General features: G+C 41.3%; 1 protein-coding gene across 1 annotated transcript; it reads left to right on the top strand.

Annotated features, from left to right (window-relative positions):
• Positions 1-11762: 11762 nt before the first annotated feature.
• rtn4rl2b (reticulon 4 receptor-like 2b) lies at positions 11763-17064 on the top strand. The gene is made up of 4 exons (XM_036127125.1): positions 11763-11988; positions 13665-13891; positions 13979-14212; positions 15347-17064. Exons 1-4 carry the CDS (start codon positions 11940-11942, stop codon positions 16217-16219), a joined length of 1383 nt encoding a protein of 460 aa, XP_035983018.1. The 5' UTR covers positions 11763-11939; the 3' UTR covers positions 16220-17064.
• Positions 17065-19579: the final 2515 nt, after the last annotated feature.

Below are 19579 nucleotides of genomic sequence, written 5' to 3'. Positions count from 1 at the left end.
TCAAGTTATTTTGTTGTAGTGGTTAAAAAAAGCACTCAAGGCTCTACACTCTTCAGTATAATGACTTTAATCATTATATCAAGAATTAAATGATCGACTCAATTAATAAAGATTGCTTTCAATTCAACCTATTCAACGAAGCCCCCTGGGGTGCTAGATGGCCGGTGGACCAGGGGGACAGAAAGAAAACACATTTCTGCCATCTGGTGGCTTCACAATGGACCCGTTAGATACAACCGATCACCTATCTGAGAAAAAGAAAAACATCCTTAAAGTGTCATGATGTTAAGGTCACATTGTCACAGTCATGAAAAAGGAAAATAGATATTTTTAAATACATATGCAAGATTCCAGCAGAGCAAAGCATAATAAGGAATCCCTGTTTATACATGTTGTTGATATTTAGGATTTATGCCTCAATTGCTACTTACAGGTAATAATTAATACAGAACCAATAGAGAACATAGACTGGATCAGGGGCCACAACAAAAACAGGAGACCATAACACAGGTAAAGGGTCACAAAAGAAACATTTATCGAAGGTAAAGCATAGACAAAACCTGTAATGGAGTGTAAGAGTCGGTATCAGCGGTGTAGTGCAAATACTTGGATGTGTTGGGTATAGGTCTGTGAAAATGCTGAGATGCAATAGCAGAAACAAACTCAAATGTGCATGACGATCCTTTACCTGCACAGAGGAGGAGCAAAAAGCATAGGCACTCCAACACACACAACCCAGCCAAAAAAAAAAACAATAAAAAATGTTACATAGGTAGCATAAGATGTGTGTGGTCAAGAAAATCTTCAAAAACACACTAATAGTAAGAATCAGAGTTATTAATCAGAAACAAAGAGATGATGGGTGCAGCATTTACAGTAACATGAATAATAACAGTAATAACTGGAGCTATGAAGAACACAAATGTATTTTTTCCTATTTTTTTCTCTCTACTTTTTAACTCACCACCTTTTCACACATCTCCGCATCTGATTATTGCTGAGGTATGAAGACTCTCTTAAAAGGTCATAACAACGCAAATAGCCCCAGCCGCCTTAATGTTGTTGTTTTTTTAATCTTCTCAATATTAAAGCTGTCTCGTCTGTGCCAAGGTGTCGTTACTGTGTCAACGAGCCTAAAAGGTTGCAGAAAAACTGAGACCCTGCTGCGATGAATGCTGCTTCGCTCTCATGTGTTAAAACGGGTAAAATAACCTTGCAGAAAACAATTTTTTTTTTTTTTGCATGGTCAGTCCCGCAAATGTAAAAGTATTTTAGTTGCAAACTTAAAATCAACAAAATGGCTGTTTAAAAAAAAATTCACAACAGTGCTGCCTCCAGGGAATCCTTTCACTTGTTGCACAAAAACTTTTGCGTCTCCAGAGGGAGCTGTGCTAAAGCTGATAGACTGTCTCATGGGATTGCTTTTAAGAAGACTAGTTTATAATTATGTTTCCTTGCAGTTTCTCTAGAGGAGGTGAAACAGGCTTTACATCTAAACCATACTGGTTTTACATGACTATGGCCAATGGAGCCACTGGTAAATCTACACCAAACTGCATTTTACTAGAATGCAAATGCCTGAAACAGATGATCATTAGCAAAACAGTGCAACACAAAAAGACAAACACCTTTTTTACATTTTGGTGTGAATTAATGGCATCATCTATTGAGGAAATTTCATGAATGAGATTTTTTTTTTATTATTTATATCTGAAGAACTGCAGCAGCTGCTGGGATCAGCATGACGCCTGTGATCCAGTTAAAACAGATTTTCTTTCTGGGAGTTGTTGGGAGGTTTGTCACCGGCCAGGATGGTTGAGAAGAAAACGTCTAGCTTTTTATAAATAGATGGGAAACTCCCCCACAGCACCTGCTGTGCAGCAACACAACCCGAAAAAAAAAAGACTTGTTGCATCCCCATAAACTCACTCACAGTTTGTTTCTATGTGTGTGTGTGTGTGTTTGATCACACACATGTGTTGCATCTGCGTCAGCGATGACTTCAGCTCCAGCCTCTCGCCCATTTAAAAATAAATATTTGCATAAATGCACGTCCAAATCGGGAATGAAGGCAACAGGAGGGGAAGATTAAAAATGGCCCAGTCTGTTAATGAGGTGATTTGTTGTTTCTGCATCACAGCTCTACGGCAGATTTTAAAGGCTCACTCAAACTGTCTGTTCCCTTTGATCAGTGCAGCAGGAGAAAAAAAAAAAGTCCCAAATGTCAAGCCGTCATCCTGTCGACCTTAATGTGTTTGTTTCCTTCTGCTCCGGGCGGCTAATAGGAAAACAAATCATCTCTGTAGCTCAATGAACAGAGAGCATGAGGATGCTCAGCTCTGAGCTGCAACATCTAAGCTCAATCAATCTAAACACAACATCACTAACATTGTGCCATTTATATGTATCTCAAAATGTTAGATTGTATTTCCAATGACTGGTCCTGACATAATGAAATACACTAAAGTGGAAAGACGTTCGAGATTTGTTCTTACGACAACCATTTTATGTTATTTCATTTTTCTTCTTCATAGGTTTGCAGAACATTTGGTTTTGAGTGAAAAAATGTCACACTGAGCCCAACGATACTCTCTTTTGTCAAGTTAAACTGTGACCTGAGGTTTGTAAAATAAGTTTCAGATTTAATCTCATGGTAAAATGTGGCACCAGTTTGTCATGCTAAGGGCTTTGCATCTTGACTTGTGAACTTTATTTTTTGTTTTTTGAGGATCGCTTATGTTGATTCAAATAATGTTTTGCTTTTTGGTTTCCTGCGCTTCTCTGTAGTATTTTTTTATTGCAGACCTGCAGATGTTTGTGTTCATCCATCCCCTCTCTCTGTGGTTTCTCTCAACGAATCAGTTCTTAGTCCTCTCCGACAGCTGCAGCACACCAGTAACTAACATTTCCTCCATTCAGTAATCGCTCTGAAAGCTTTTGTGTTGTCATTGGGTTACTTCGGCTAGTAGACATTCCTCGTATTGCCAAGTCTGTAGTCAATTTATTCCCAGGCTATGTTTCCATCTTTTCAGAAGCTTTCTTTTCTATCGCCTTTCCACCTGACACTTTTCTACAGTTCTAACTCGACATTTTCTCTTTTTTCATCACGACAAAAGACGCTGTACACACACTTGCACTCACCACACACATCCTGTACTCCCTGGTCCAGATACCAATACCCCAGAGGGCCATCCAGTCTCCTGACCCAGGAGGTGATCCCCATCACCAGGATAAGGGGGGCCGGGGGCCGGGGGCCGGGGGCCGGGTGCCGTGGGCCGGGGGCCGGGTGCCGTGGGCCGGGGGCCGGGGGCCGTGGGCCGGGTGCCGGGGGCCGGGTGCCGGGGGCCGGGTGCCGGGGGTGGGGGGCAGACCACCAGAGCTGAGATTAGAGCCGAGCACCGCACCATCCTGGGCAAACCCAATCCATACCCCAGCCCCGATGAATCTTTGTCATACATGTATGTATTTATGTCATACAGCTGGGTTCTTCATTTAAAACAGCTCCAGGACTGCATGGGTGCCCTTTCTCCAAACGGGGGTCCGAGATTTAAATAACATAACAGAGTTTTCTGTTGCTATTCTTAGCATTTTATTGATCGATCTAATTTCTTGTGCTATACGGGTTGCTCTTCATCCTGAAGCAACCAGAGATAAATTCCCACAAGAACCAAAATAAAAAGATGCAAGACATCAAATCCTTTTTTGGGGGGCAACTGATGACAGAGAGGGTCGTTTTTAAATGTTTGTGAACAAAGACGCGCAGAAAGGGCATCGGTTCTCTTCCAGGGCAACCGGGCAGGTGCTTGAGAACCACCGGCGGTCTATCTGTGCACGTGTCTACAGCCCTTATTAATGCACCCCTTCTGCTCGACCTGCTATTTCAAGTCTGCCTCTTTCATTGATGGGAACATTCTGGTGACAGACGACAATCATCAGATGGCTCGAACAGCTGCCGATCTTTTTTTTTTTTTTTTTGCTCGATTAAAATTTTCGATTGGATCCATGTCAGACTCATATGTCCGTTTCAGTGACAGACATTCAAGTAGTGGGTGACAATTAGAACAAAATCCTTGGCACAGACTGTTAGTTTGAAGTGATGAACAATAAGTTCAAAAGCAAAGGATGTGAAGACTCAGAAGGTGCCTGAGGAGCTGACGGGAAGTGATTTACAGATGAGACTCGAGTAGGGGCAAAACAGAGCAGGAAAAACAAAGAAATGCTGCTGTAACATAGACTCCATCTCTGACTGAATTACACGTTTTTTTAGCAGGTCATTTAGAACAAATGCTTGAGGGCTAAAGTGATGAAACTCCACCCAGCTTATTAAGAAAACACAGCTGAAAGGGCAGCTTCCAGAAAGATAAGGGGGCAGATTTTAGATTTTAATGCCCTCGGCTTGAGTTATTATAGAGGTACTTTTCTGAGAGCCATATAATTCTAAACAAACCATTGCAAAAGCACATTTAAACAGGTTAAACAAAATAAATGCCTCTTTATTGAAATTAGAGTGCTATAGTGACTTGTCTCCAGGTGTAACTTGAGATTTACTGAACAGTTGGAACAGCTGAAAATGCACAATAAACATTGATGAACAGTATGTTGCATTAAGATCTATGTTGACTATTATTTTCTTTAGTTAATTTAAAAGGACCCAGAAAAGATGATGTAGTGATGATGCATTGTACGTTTATGTTAGTAGCCTATACAAATAAATAAATAAATCTAAAGCAGCATGTCTTGAATTTCAGAGTCCAACCAACAAAATGGTCGTAACACAGATTTGCAAACCCAACAATTGCTCATTGAAATAATTGTTGGACTGGCCCTTTTTCACATGGTTATAAGCCACGTGAACACGGGCCAGACTGCAACAACTACTAAAATGAATTGTGGAATTTCTATTTAAAATTCCAACAGTTTTTATATCTAGTAAAGATTACATAACATATATACAGCGATACAGCTGAAACCAGACAATTACATATGCAGTATAAACAGACATATAACATTTTTTCTCACAGTCTGGAACAACTTTTCCTGTTTTATGTAATGTATGATTAAAAAAAGTGTTTTTTTTCATAACTGTCCTAAAACTCAGAGGTATACATGCTTTTTAAATAATTTGGGTAAGTTATTGATAACATGGTTTGGTAAACCTTTGATAGGCTAATTCACAACATTAGAGCTAATTGCAGGCACACCTGTAGTTGTATTTTCAGGCAACACCAAAAACACGCTGTTTTAGTGTGTGAAATCAGAGAAAAGCCGCAAGGAACCAGGCATTTCTGGACCTTTACATGTCTGACTCATTCTTGGCAGCATTTCCCAGATGCCTGAAGCTTCTGTGTTCATCTGTGGTTTAGGACGCTGACAAGGTGGTAAGATATCTGCAATTCTCTGAGAGACCCAATTGTTGCTACATTTTCAACGGAAAAACATCATGCAACAAGATTCATGGGTAGCCATTTTACATGTTACATTGTCTACCTTTCCAGGAGCAGATGTTTCAGCAAATTCACATCAACTTCAAGTCGTGCATCGGTCAGAGAAAAAGGCAGAAAACTCCAGTGCCCCATCCCAACCTCTACAGACCAGTCGACATGCTAGACGTCAAACTTCTTCATGACAGTACAATTAGGGAAAGACTGGCGGATTGGGGGTTGCTTGCGAGGGTTTCCCTCAAAAACCACATTTGTATAGGAGGAATATGGCTACACAGCTAAAATGTGCAAAGTTGCATCTAATTGAGCAAAGAAACACCTTTTGAGATGAGGGTGCAGTAGAGATGTTTGGCCTTAATACACAGCACTGTGTGGTGAAAACTGAACAAAGTACAAACCCCTCATAACTAGCATCAAACACAGCGGTGGATGGTTAGTGATCTGGGCTTGTTTTACAGCCACAGGACCTCGGCATCCTGCATTAATTGAACTCTTCTGTGCATCCAGGTGTTGTAGAGTTAAACGTGAGAGGATGAAAGGCAGATGAAACAGGGTACAGCAGCATCAAAACACTACAGAATGGCTGAGAAAGGAGATAATTTAAGTTTTACAACGCCAAAACTTCTAAAGAGGGGAATAGGTTGTGCAGAAATAAAGGTCTGTAAGCCTCGATAAACTGTGGTAAAGCTGAGTGGAATCAAATTCCTTATTAAAAATGTAAAAAACTGATTAACATTATTCAAGAAAACAGCTGTATTGAAACTTTTTGTGTCCTGTAACTTACTTCCATCTGTGTTTTTTTACAAACTTTATAATTTAAGCTTAAACTTTGTAAAAGAATAAATCATACTGTTGTGTTATGTGGTAAATCACTCTAACTCTGCAGGAGAAAATGCAGATAATCTCGTTGGCGTGTTGCCCACATTTTTCCCTCAGTCACGTTGCATCTTGCTGTGGTTCACAATTTTAGGTCAAAAGTTTCTTAACCTATTCCACATATTCTGATGTGTCACTTTTTTTCACTTTTGTGTAACCAGAATCTAGTTCGGAGGTCTTCAAAGATCACACCGGGTGTATATTTAAATTGGTTGCAAAGATGAACTTCACACATATCTCTCCTCTGACACTAAATATCAAATGATTCATTGTCTCGTTAACAAAGTCTTGTCAGACCTTTACTGTCCCAAATGGCACCCACGTTCTTCGTGATTCATACGTTTTTTTATCAGCTTCTCACTCCAAACAAAAGCTGATCTGTGTGTAAATTATTTGAAAACATATCTTTGGTATGTGTTCCCATAACCAAGGATAAATAACTTTTGAGTTTTCTGCTTGACCTTGCAGCCGGGTGGGCAGAGACAAGTTCTTCGGCACACACTCTGTATGTTCCTGTGTTGTTGTGTTTGGGTGTGTCTGTGGGGGTCGGTGGGTGGTGGACGGAGTCAGTGTGTTAATTAAGAATCAGGGACAGAGTCCATGAGCATGCTGTGTTTACACCAGTTCAAATACCAGAGTCCCTGTGATTCACTTTGTCACAGGAGGCAAGTGAGAGGATGCATGGGAGGGGATCTGGGAGCGGGATCTGCATATGTGTTCGTGGATTTATTCACTACTCGCTGAACACAAGGTGTGGAGCCACACCAGAAAGAGGCACAAGTAAGAGGAATGCTTGATAAATATTTAAGTAGGAGCATCAAGAACCTTTTACATTCACACACTGGAGACAAGTTGGTGAGCCGGCTGCCTACCCTTGTTACTCCGGGGCTACTGAATTAATTATTTGTGCACGCACGCACACACACACACACAGGCGACCTTATCAGCTTCACAGCCCCCTGCGGAGGCCGGCTGCTTGGTGAGCTGTCCGCCTCCCCCTCTCACAACACCGCAGCCAACAAGCGGTCCGATTCCAGGCGCGCCGTTAATTACTCCCTGCGCTGCGCGCCCAGCTTGGAGTTGCAGATGACCCTCCGTGGAGCAGGTTTTGGTGAGCTGGGAGCAGATGATGTACATCATGGAGGACCTTTCCGCGACCCGTGACATTTAGGGAGGACTCACACGTGAGTGAGACCCGGCCCACCTTCTCTGCCCTGACACACTTTGTTTCGTATGCACACGGCCTCCAGTCCCTGTCCTCCAGGTCGTTCCACCACAGCCAAATCAGCTGGAAACTGTGAGTCAGTCCGATGGACTCCCAATGGTTTAATCGCAGCATATACTGTATATTCAGTGTTTACAGAGTCAAAGCCATGCGAAAAACACATCTTCTAGTGGATAAATCTCCCTCAGCATGTTACAAAGATGTCACTTGCTGTTTTCTTAGCCATAATCGAGTTCCCTTTTATATTTCTCCTGGATGTTTGGCTTTGGAGCTGACACTAAAACAGCGGACTCTTCCAAGTACCTGTGTGTTCACCTGAACAATAAACTGGACTAGAGTCAACAACAGTGGTGCTCTTTACAGGAAGGGTCAGACCAGACTCAACCTGCTAGGGCAGGGGTCGGCAACCTTCACCACTCAAAGAGCCATTTGGACCCTTTTCACGCAGTAAAGAAAGCACTGGGGGCCGCAAAACTCTTTTGAAATTTTAAATTAATTAACACTGCATATAACAACAGAATGGGCCGCACCAGAACCAACGCGCCTCTGCGCTTGTTGTTTTTTCCTCACAAAGTAGAAAACTTCTGCTGATGTTTTATGGAAATCATCAACTCTGCTAATGTCAGAGTTTTTATTTTGAATAAAGCTTGGTGCGCGTAAACGCACATCATGGTCGGATTATTTGATTTTCAGCCCATATAAACGGTACATCCGGAATACTTTCTTCTCTTTTAATCCGAACACATTTTAATCACATCCGGGAAAGTTACGCAAACGAGCTCCTGTCATTAACCAGCTAACAAGCTAACAGCTGTATTAGACTTTGGCCGAGCCGAACGCTGCTGCCGTTTCCTAACTTTGAAAATGAACAAACGCTAGATATAGAAACGACTTACCCTGCTGTTCAGTTCTCTTCGACCTCATCAATGACTCCGTGTTATTTTAGGTTCCATCTCACCGTGGTGTTCTTGTCATTTGTAGAATTTACTACAAATAAGCAGCATTTAAAAATGCCGCCTCAACTACGCCTCGCTGTGTTTATGTTTCACTGCAGCCAGTCAGCTAGCAGTTCTTCTTCTTCTTTTTCTTCTTGAGTTTATTGGCGGTGAGCAAACATCTTTTCAGTGTGCATTACCACAACCAACTAGTGAGGAGTGTTTGTCAGTCAGCTTTGACGACTGCCTGCATGACAGCTGATCCAGGGGGCATTCACTTTTTTTCACTCTGGTCATCATCATCATCTGTTGGAGCATCAGCTTAACTACAGCTGAGGGGAAGTGGTTGGATAAGCTAAGCATCAGGAAGGCCAGCTCTGTCCTAGGATGCTGGGATGAGACAGAAGAACTATGACAACAATAACTTAATTGATGGACAGTGTCTTCCGCCCCTTTCAGGGACAGATTGCTGAATCCTAAATGCACAAAGGAGCGTCATCGCAGGTCCTTCTTTCCAGCAGCTTCTAGACTTTATAACTCTGACTGATCCCAACAAACCCAATAAGTCGTTTACATCCCTGCTGTAAATTGTACAATTTGTTTCCATTGTATGTAAATAGTCTGTTGCTGATTGTTGTGTATAACTATACATGTACATTTTGTATGCTTTTATGTCACCCTACTCACTTTTTTTTTTATCTTAGTATGCCATTTTTCTGTTGTGGACTTTTTCCCTTACTTTCTGCTGATACGTCTGAATTTCCCCATTGTGGGGGCAATAAAGGATTATTCTATTCTAATCTATTCTATATGGTTTGATCACTCCGCTAATCAGAAATGCTGCAACTCATTTACATTAGTTTGGCATCCTGGCACCAGAGGTGGGTAGAGTTGCCAGAAATTGTACTTAAGTAAGAGTAGCACTACTTCGACTTATTTTTACTCGAGTAAAAGCAAATACTCAAGTAAGAGTAAAAAAGTATTTGATAAAAAGACTACTCAAGTACCGAATAACTGATCCTAACATTATTCAATATTTTTAAATGATGTAATCTTATATCTAAAGTAAATAATATTAATATAACGTTATGTACAAATTGTGGCGTCTTAAAGAACAAAATTTAAAAAAATATTTTTAAAAAAAATCCTTATTATTAAAACCAAAAACACGTTTCTAAATTGTTTTCTTTTCAACATAAAACGTATGAAACCAACTTACATCAGTTAATGTATATACAGTATGTTAGAATAGTACTTCCAGTGAGAATATCCACTGTTTACTGTACGTTCAGTTAAGCTCCAAATGGCTCAGTGAGCTCACCAGATAGAAAATAACATTAAAACAACAAAGCTTGTGTTCAAACCCGAAAGTTAACATTAACATAAACTGTAGGTCTGTGACTCTGGTGCATTTCTGGTGTGTTCTTTATTCAGTGAAGTTACTCATGGTGGGCAGAGTAGCCAGAAATTTTACTCAAGTCAGAGTAGCGATACTTCTTAATAATATTACTGAAGTAAAAGTAATACGTACGGTGCTGTAAAACTACTCCTAAAAGTGCATTTTGTTCAAGAAGTTTCTCAAGTAAATGTAACTAATTACCACCCACCTCTGCCTGGCACAGACATGTTTAAATCTTGCCCATCCATTTTCAGTATAGGTCAGGGATCATTTAAGAAGCTAGAAGGGCATTTATCATAATTCTCATATTTAAGATTGTACATCGCAGTGGTTATATGAATTTTCCTGAATGAAATGTATAAATATGTAAAAATAAAAATAAAAACAGTGGGCACAAGACAGCTGAGGACAAAGCTGAAACTTTCAGAAGAGCAATGGAACAGTGAACTGAGGCTTCAGTGCAAAAATAAATGCCCACCCAAGGCAAAAAAAAATAGTGACGTACTGTTTATCAAGGTTTTCGGTTGTTCCTTTGCATGGCTCCTGGATTATAATCCAGGAGCAATCATTATTTCCAGTGGAAAGGAATTTTACATCGCTAAATTTAGATCCAAAAGTTCTTGTGCAACCCAACCAGTTTCTTCCATCTGTGGGCGATTATTTTGATCTAAAAAAATTATCAATTCAACAGAGTTGGGCATTAAAACATGAAAATTATCTAAAATACACAAAACAACTAATTTTGATAGGCTCATGATGAACCTCCTGAATGGTCGGCCCAAAAGCCCAAGCCTCCATCCGATCTGAACTTAATGGGGAATGGTTGAAATCTGGATCCATGGTAGGAAAAAAACCAGTTCAAATGAACACGATCAATCCCGCTGAGGAGAGACTTCAAATATTTACCAAAATTATGTCCAATGCTTTTTGATGGCTACAAAAGAAAAAGTGTATCGACAATGTGGATCTTCCTACATTTATCTAAATATTAGCAGGGATGTCTGTATGTATAGGCTTGTGAGCATTTGTTTCACTTACAAAAGGAGCCTGCCAAAAAACAAAGCATAAAGATTCACTTCTTGGCTCACGTTACTTTGATAAATAGGCCATTAAAATGGACAATCTGTTTTGATGATTAACTTGATGTGCAGTATGTACTGTACCACAAAGATTTGTCAGTGTTATGTCATCGCTCTGCCACACACACATAATGCAACCCGTCCATATGTTGGTTTTTGGTCATTTTTGCTCCACCGCTGGGTTTTCCTTTCATGTTCATCTGTTGTTGTGAGCCGTGGGCGGCTCTCGGCTTCTTTCCAAACGATAACCTACACTACCAAGTGATTAGAAACTGCTTTTAATGCCAAATGAGTTTTCCAACTCGCCTTTTCTCCTCCCCGGGGGTGTGCACGATGGGCCTCAGGTGAAAACAGACCACTGTTAATTACTTGTTTTACTGTAAATTCTTTTGGCTTTCCTCCAGGAAACCAGTGAGCTTTGTTTTGTGCCAAAACTCCCTCCATCCCGTCCCTCCTCCAGCTCCCATTAGAAGTGAACCAATCCTCCCACACCGTGATTCTATGTCTTAAAGGAAAAAAAGATAACTGTAACGCACAAAGTCTGCTATGCTTGCCTTTATATAATAGCCTAATATACTTTTTTTGTGCAAATTCTTAGTTACATTTGTGCGTTTTGGATGTTAGGTCATTTTTTTGCCTAAACAATAACCACACACTTCTAAGTAATGAAGAATTAATCACTCCTTTAGCGGAGTATTTGGAGAGAGCCAAGTTCCTGCGTTTCGCTGCCTTTCCAGGCGCTTCCTCCGGCGGCTCCCTCCCCTCCCCTCCCTGCCCTGCCGGCTGACGTGGAGAGGATCCTTTTGCTGCCCACGGTCGTGGGCGACGCGCCGGCCGCGCGTATAAAAGGCTTCCCGAGAATCCAGAACGTCACTGCCTTGAAGCCACAGTGACTCGGTCACCAGAGCTGAACCGCAGCAGAGATAGCAGCAAGCAGGCACTTCCACGCCGCGCAGGCTAACTCGCTTTCGGCTTTGGTTCGACATGGAGGCCCGTAGGACCGTGAGGAGCTCCAGCGCTCACAACTTCAAGAGTAAGTTGCGCAGCATCTCCATCCTGCAGGAGGAGGACGCTGCATCTATGCGTGTGGTTTTTAATTGTCCTGTTTGTTTGCTGTGCGTCTTTCAAAGTTTGAAAGTAGTTTAATACTTAAAATGGGTTTATATTTTTGTCTTTTTTTTTTTTTGTGGCGCAGACGCTTAGATTTAGTTTTATGCTTGCAATAACATCAGCCTACAAAAAATTAGCCCTACTTATTTAGCTTATAAATTGTTATGATGTTTTTAAAGAAGTTTTAGCACATGGGTGGCACTTTCATACTTTTAAATAGAAGCAAACAATAGTGATTCATATATTTGAAAAAAAAAAGTTTATACTAAGTGATTAAAGTCTGGGTTTGTTTCTGTTGTAAAGTTTAATTAAGCGAGTTTTGTCTCTTTTTACCCTGAATTTGTAAACTGAAAGCTGTTGCATCATTATTTAAGGGCAGAGGGGTACTTACCCTTTGCTTGACAGTCTTACATCTAAGATTCAATATGCATATATTTAAGATTGGAAATGCACACGCTTAGTATTTATTTATATTAGAATGCTTTTTTTCTGTCTATTGTAGTGCATCGTTTACTCCTTCCTCCACAGACTAATACGACATACGCTGCTTTAAAGTTAAAGCGCTTCAATTCTGCCAAATTTTGGTATATTAAATGTAAAAAAAGATAGTTGTAATAAAAGAAATTCTAATGATCTTTTTTTTTCTTTGGAGTCAGATGCATACCAAAACAAAACTACTGAAAGTATTTTTTCTGACCTTGTAGGTTAGTTTGACACCCTACCAGGCAAGCCCCTTACAAAACCTGCTAGCTGTGCCCCTGTGATCCTGATTTGTGCCCGCAACTTTCTGAGCTTTACTGCTCTTCTCATATTGCCTTTATTGTAAATACTCTAAAACTGTAAAGAAAAAAAAAAAAAAAATGAGGCTGTTTTTGTCTCCACGGCATCCAGTTCAGATAACTTGTTAAATGGTCAGCGGGTTAGAGGGTGGAAAATCTTGCGCAGGGCTGATGAATGGAACCATATTACTAATTAATGCATGTACTTTTCCCGCGTTGACTTCTTCTGTAAGGCGTTATCCGAGCGCCACCAAATGGCTTTTAAATTATTCAGAAAAACTGACACTGATCCCACTCTGGTTACTGGTTGTAGCCTGTGCGTGCCCTCGCCACTGGCACTCCTCCCAGTGGAAACAGCCGTTTGGTTTAAACAGCATGAGATCTAGAAATCTGTGTTGCTGTAAAAAGTGTTTTCTGTTCTTTTTTAGTCTTTTAAATGTTTATTATTGTTGTATTAGTGCTTAGTTTGCCACTGAAAGTTGCTTAAAGCCAGAGTTATGCAACCAGGTCACTGATACCGGTGCAAAGTGATCCTCTACAATTGAATAGGTGAATGATTTTTGCCTGAATTATGTATGTAGCTTTGGGGAGTATCGAAATGTCACGGGTGAAGGAACATCGGTGTTAAAAGGAATCACAACAACAGCTTTGATGGACAGAAAGCTGTGTGCCAGAAGCTGGAATCAGCCTCTTGTGTCTTTTTCTGTCTCTCATTAACAAGCGGGTTTCCAAACCATGACCTACAACAGCAGCAGTAGCCCTAAAACATGAAACATTTTCAGCCTAGTAAAGATCTCCTTCCTCCTCTCTGTACCTTCAGGTGGACTGACCCTTTGGTTGATTCTGTGGCTGGTGGTGATGAAGCCGGGCGGGGTTTCAGCATGCCCCAGGCTGTGCGTGTGTTACCCTACGCCCATGACGGTCAGCTGCCAGTCCCAGAACCTCACCATGGTTCCAGCTGGAGTACCCTACGACTCCCAACGAGTCTTCCTGCAGAACAACCGCATAACAGAGCTTCGCGCAGACTCCTTTGGCTTTGAGACACAGGTGAGCTCCCTATTAGTGGAAAAATGTGTCCTCTGTAATCCGCTCGTTTCTCCTCTAAACACGTTTCCCCTCTGAATCCCTCCGCAGGTGCTTTGGCTGTACGGGAACAACATTACATGGATTGAGGCCGGAGCCTTCAGCAACCTCAGGATCCTGGAGGAGCTGGATCTGGGGGACAACCCTTCGCTGCGGCACCTGGAAGGTGGAGCGTTCAGGGGCCTGGAGAAGTTGCAGAGCCTGCACATGCATCGCTGCAAGCTGGCCACTCTGCCCCATGATATCTTCCACAAGCTCTACAGCCTCCAGTTTCTCTACCTGCAGGTAAACGCAGCAATCCAGACGCTCAAACACGCAGACACAGACCTGAAAGATGTTTGGAGATGCTTGAGAAGGAATGTGCATGTTTGATGCTTTCAGCAGCACACAGTCACACTGCAGAATTAGTCGACCGACGCATCTGTCCGCATCCAGCCTGCACGCCCACACACGGTGCCCACTGATTTGATCTAAGCAACACATTCAAATACAACCCCCAGAAAACCAAGACCCAGACTTAACGCAGAAGCAATCAGACGTGTTTCAGCTTTTTCAGCTGTGGTCTAGTCTCATTTAGTTACACATTCAGTATTACTCAGTTCCAGCAAAGTCAGAGGATAGATCCAGAAATAAATGGGGGGGAAAAAACATGTGTCAATGCAACCAAACAAGTCAGCAATGAAATGAAGCAGACAAGTGAAAATATGGGAAATGTACTCTTCTTCATGCATGATATCTATCCATATTTGCTATATCACTATCAAAGTTTGAAAACAGTAGCATGTCCTTGAAGACCTTATTGTAATCTGTTTAAATGACATTTATGTAGGTTTTCTATCTGTAATTTAAAGTTTTTAATTTAGATTTTGGCTTTTCTCGCATTTTCTGTCCAGTCCTTTGTGGCTGACCCTTACAGTATCCGTTTGGGCCTAAAAATGAGGAAAATTAAAAAAGGATGTTCCAGACTTAAAACACTATCTACAGCTGATGAACATTATTTGTGATGCTGAAAGCCTGACTCTGTACCTTAGAGATGAATCAGCTTTTGGACTAAGTTTTCAGCTAAACGCTCTGCTTCATCTTTAGGAGACTTTTTATGTCTGGAGGATTTATGGTCATCAGCATGTGGCTTAAAAAAAAAAGCAAAAAGAACAACTTTCCTATTAAATAAGTCAGGTACTGGACTCAATATAAATTAGCATACAGTGTATTAAAGGAGAGTGCATTTTTTTTTTTACAATTTTCAAATCAGTGGCTTGCAGAAATATCTGTTTGCTGTTTATTATCTGGTCGCCAGTAGAGGGAAACTAGCTGTTCTTGAATTTGGATCTTTGTTTTTTGTACTTTGTTGCTTTATCCGTCAACAGCTCCTTCTTGCATCATTAAACCGTCTCATATTGTGATTTTTCTTTTCTGTAGGAAAACCAACTCCATTCTCTGCAGGATGACCTGTTCTCAGATCTGGTTAACCTGACCCATCTCTTCCTGCACGGGAACCGCATCCGGGCCCTCTCTGAGAACGTGTTCAGAGGCCTGGTCAATCTGGACCGCCTCCTTCTCCATGACAACCGCATCCGACAGGTGCACCGTCGGGCTTTCCGCGACCTGGGTCGCCTGACCATCCTTTACCTGTTCAACAACTCTCTGGCCGAGCTGCCGGGCCAGACCATGAGGGACACCCAGGGCATCCAGTTCCTGCGGCTCAACAGCAACCCCTGGTCCTGCGGCTGTGAGTCCCGTCCCCTCTGGGAGTGGTTCCGCAAAGCTCGCATCTCTTCCTCCGAGGTCGTGTGCTCCTCCCCGTCCCAGCGCCGTGGCCAGGACCTCCGCTTCCTGCGCGAGATGGATTTCGCCGTCTGTCCTCTGCCTGACCCAGGCTCCCTGACTGGAAGCACCACGACCACCTTCAGCACCAAGACCCGCTGGTGGTTCTCCAAGCACAAGCCTGCATCTTCGTCGAAGTCCACGTACCAGAAGACCTCAGAGGGCGTGAAGACCTTACCCTTCTCCCACGTGAAGCCTCAGTACCCCCCCAAGAAGGCCGCTGAGACCTTACCCGTCAAGTATGAACTGTCCGAGGACGAGGCTGCTCTTCCCAAGCTGGACCCCGAAGAGTACTGGGCCAACTACGGGAACGAAGACTCCTCCATCCGCTGCGTGGAGCTGGACTGCGCTCCCAGCTACGACAGCGAGGCTTTCCCCTCATCCTCCTCCTCAACCATCACCCCGTCCCCTCTCCACCTCCTCTCCTTCTTCATAGTGACGCTCCTGCTCCGTCTTCTTTCAAGTTGAACTGTCCCTCGCCTCCTAAACCATCTCTTTCCTTCAAGTTTTCCTCCTGCTCTTTCTTGCTCACTCTAAAGAAATTGCATCTCGATTCCCTTCAGTTGCCTCCTGGCCGTTCAGGGCGGGGACGATTCAGCGAAGCAGGACCCGGGTGAGGCAGCAGGGAGCTATTTCAAAGAGCAGAGGACAGATTGGCGTCAGTGCGAGTAATCTGGTGAAGTCCTCAGGCGTTACTTGTGACGTCCCAGTCCAAACGACGCAGGCTGCATGATCTGATGATTGTCCAATCAGCATTTATATCATGCTAGTTGCATTGAGAAGGGGATTCACAGTCAGTCTGGCACCACCAGAAGTTTGAGAAATATGCAGATGCTGATAGGAGCGGGAATCACGAAAAGGTTCAAAATCTTACCAGCAAAAACAAGCACCTGTAAATACAGCACAGAATCACTGTAGATAAACTTATTCCATAGTGTACATATGTCGAACAGGATTTTTACTTTTAGTAAGAAGTTTAAATTAGGCCCATTGATTTTGAATGGAAGGCAGCCTAATAAAATGTGTTTGCTCGTGCAGTTTCCCCACTATGTGGTTTCCTGAACTTCTGTCTGATTATCTTTGTACAACTTGTTTTTGTGTTTCTAACCAGAACATGTTTGAGGGGGGGGAAAAAAGAAGAGTTTGAAAATGCATGACCAGTTTTGGGTTTGACCAGTCTGCCCACTCTTCTGGTTACACCAACACATATATATGCAAAACATGCTCAAACAGATCATGACAATCCACCACACATATCTGTTCATTCTGCAGCTTTCTGTATCTGTAAAAAAAAAAAAAAAAAAAAAAAAAAAGTTACAGTAACAGATCAGCCGTGTACTGTCAACGAAGGCCGTGTGTTTGTGACCAGACCCTCGTGTTTTATCTGAATCGTGTCAGTGATTTTTCTAAACTGTTCATAAATGATGCTGTGATGTTGATGGATTTTGTATTTTTCAATGGAAGAAGCTATTGAAGTGTTTTGTTTAATAAAATCAAAAGTGAATTCATAAAGCAACAGTGAGTGTCTTTCTTGTCAAAGTGATATTTTTCACTCCCACATTAAAAGGTTAGAAATATTATAAATATCAAGAATCAAATCGATCAAATCAAAAGAATCAAAACTTGACACTGGAACTAAAATACATAAAATGAGCTGAGATGGAAGATGCACATATATGTACAAACACAACATATAAAATTAACATTATTGGTACAGGATGTAATTCCCTTAATAGGCTATCACTCAATATTGTTTTATTAATTACTTATTTGTATATTTATTAAGTCCCTGATTTGTGTAATTTAGCTCTTTTATCATTCAGTTTACTTTTGGGATTAATTAATCAATATAGTATCAGTTCACAACAAATAAAACATAAGTCGCTATATGGCACAAATAATAACAGAATGATAATAATCTTTATTGTAATCATTATTATTATTATATTGTTACATGCAAGTTAATTAATTCTTAAAGGTTTTCATTTTATTTATCTAGTACCTTTCACAGATCTCATTATAAAGTGCTACACAGAGAAAGTGAGAACATTAAAACGATTAAAAAGAAAAGAGCTAATTAAATCATACATCCAAATAAAAATAAACATGATTGTAAGTATAATTATTTTTTATTCTATTCTCACAATCAGAGTCAAAGTAATCTGGGTTAATTCCTCTTTTTTCCTCATTTGCTAGTTTCACAGTTCTTTCCCAGGTTTATCCAAGTTATGGTAAGGCTGTAAAATATGACATGGCAAACAAACAGGCAAGAATCAATAATTATATCCATTCCAAGACAAAACAAACCTTAAATGATGTCTTTATGTCGTTAATCATGCGGCAGTTTTTTAAGGTCAGAGCAGCTTAATAACCAAGTTTTAATCCTGCACACTTGGTGCATCTTTACTCTGAACTTTGTGGCTTCTCTTTTTTTTTCCCTGTTCTGAACTGCTTGTTTATGTTTCTTATTATTTATTTATTTTTGCATGTGTGCAAGCGAGCGGTGTTAGCAGTTCTTGTGTGATTGAGCGTGTGGGTGAAGAAGGTCACCAGTTTGATCGCTCGTCCCTTCTCACCCCAGCCTCTTCTCACCTCGTACAGACGGCCGCTATGTCAGGCTACTGAAGAGGGTGTATGAATGTGCATGTGTTTGGGGGCTGGTGGGTGGGTTGAGATGTGAATCAGGCAAAGAGGCAGAATGGGGAACAAACCATGATCTAAAATGTGCCGGAATCAGCACACACCCCCTCAACAGATCCCCTCTCGCCATGATTATGGTCATGATGATGCATATGGTCATGCATGTGCTTGGCAGTGCTAAGGCACTAACATACACAGTAAAACACAAACTTGAAAGCTCAAGGGGGGCTGTGTTCCTTCCCTATCATAATCCGTTCCCTTTTCACCTTTCGGAATGAAAAGATTAACGAAGAGGAGTTTACCGCTTCTACCACTTCAGTCGACAAATGCAAGATAACGCCGTTGCTGCACTGACTCAGGCCCATACCTTGAGAATCTCCCCCAAACTTTTCAGTCAACTTTGTTTTCAACACATTAAAAGCCAAGGTTGCTCGTGGTGCTTGTGTACTTTTTCCTTCCGCTCAACTTTCCATTAATGTGCTTGGAAACAGCACGCTGTGAAAAGCTAGCTTCTTTTGCAATGACTTTTTGTTATTTAACCTCCATGTGGCGTGAGCATGCTTCCCTGTCAAAATAATAACTATAAACAGAGTGCGAAATACGCACCCCCCCCCCCCCCCGATTAACCCATGAGACCCCCTGAAAGCCTCAAAAGCAAAGTTAAAAAGGGGTCTTAAGTTGTGTCAAAAAAATTAAAAATGAAATTTTTTTTGTCACTAATGGTCACTAAAAAAAGTTTAAGCTCAACATGTCCAGTATTTAAAATTCTAAACATTTATTCACAAATATCAGAATCAGAAATACTTTAATGATCCCAGGGGGATTAATACTAAAAATGTTTAAATTTTAGTATTAGGAACTGATCTTATCTGTTGTGCCTGTGCACTTTATCTGTTTTACTGTTGGTGAATGAGGAACATCCTTTCGAGTCCTTGTATGTCTGAATGTGAAGAATTGACATTAAAGCTAACTTTGACTTTGACGTTGTAATGTTATAGACCTACTGCATATTGAGAAAATTTACATCGGTATTGCGCAACAATCGGGAGATGGGGAGCCCCCCAAATATTGACAGGTATTTCGCACACTGACTATAAATATATAATTAAAAATATATTGTTTTACTAGTCTTGAGAAATATTAGCATTTTGTGAAAATTAGATTTTTAGGTATTCATTAGTGTCAAGC

The sequence above is a fragment of the Fundulus heteroclitus genome, chromosome 23 (genome assembly GCF_011125445.2).
Source record: "Fundulus heteroclitus isolate FHET01 chromosome 23, MU-UCD_Fhet_4.1, whole genome shotgun sequence".
NCBI classification, from domain to species: domain Eukaryota; kingdom Metazoa; phylum Chordata; class Actinopteri; order Cyprinodontiformes; family Fundulidae; genus Fundulus; species Fundulus heteroclitus.
Note: the sequence above shows the minus strand (reverse complement) of the source record. Positions and strands in the feature narration are given on the sequence as shown.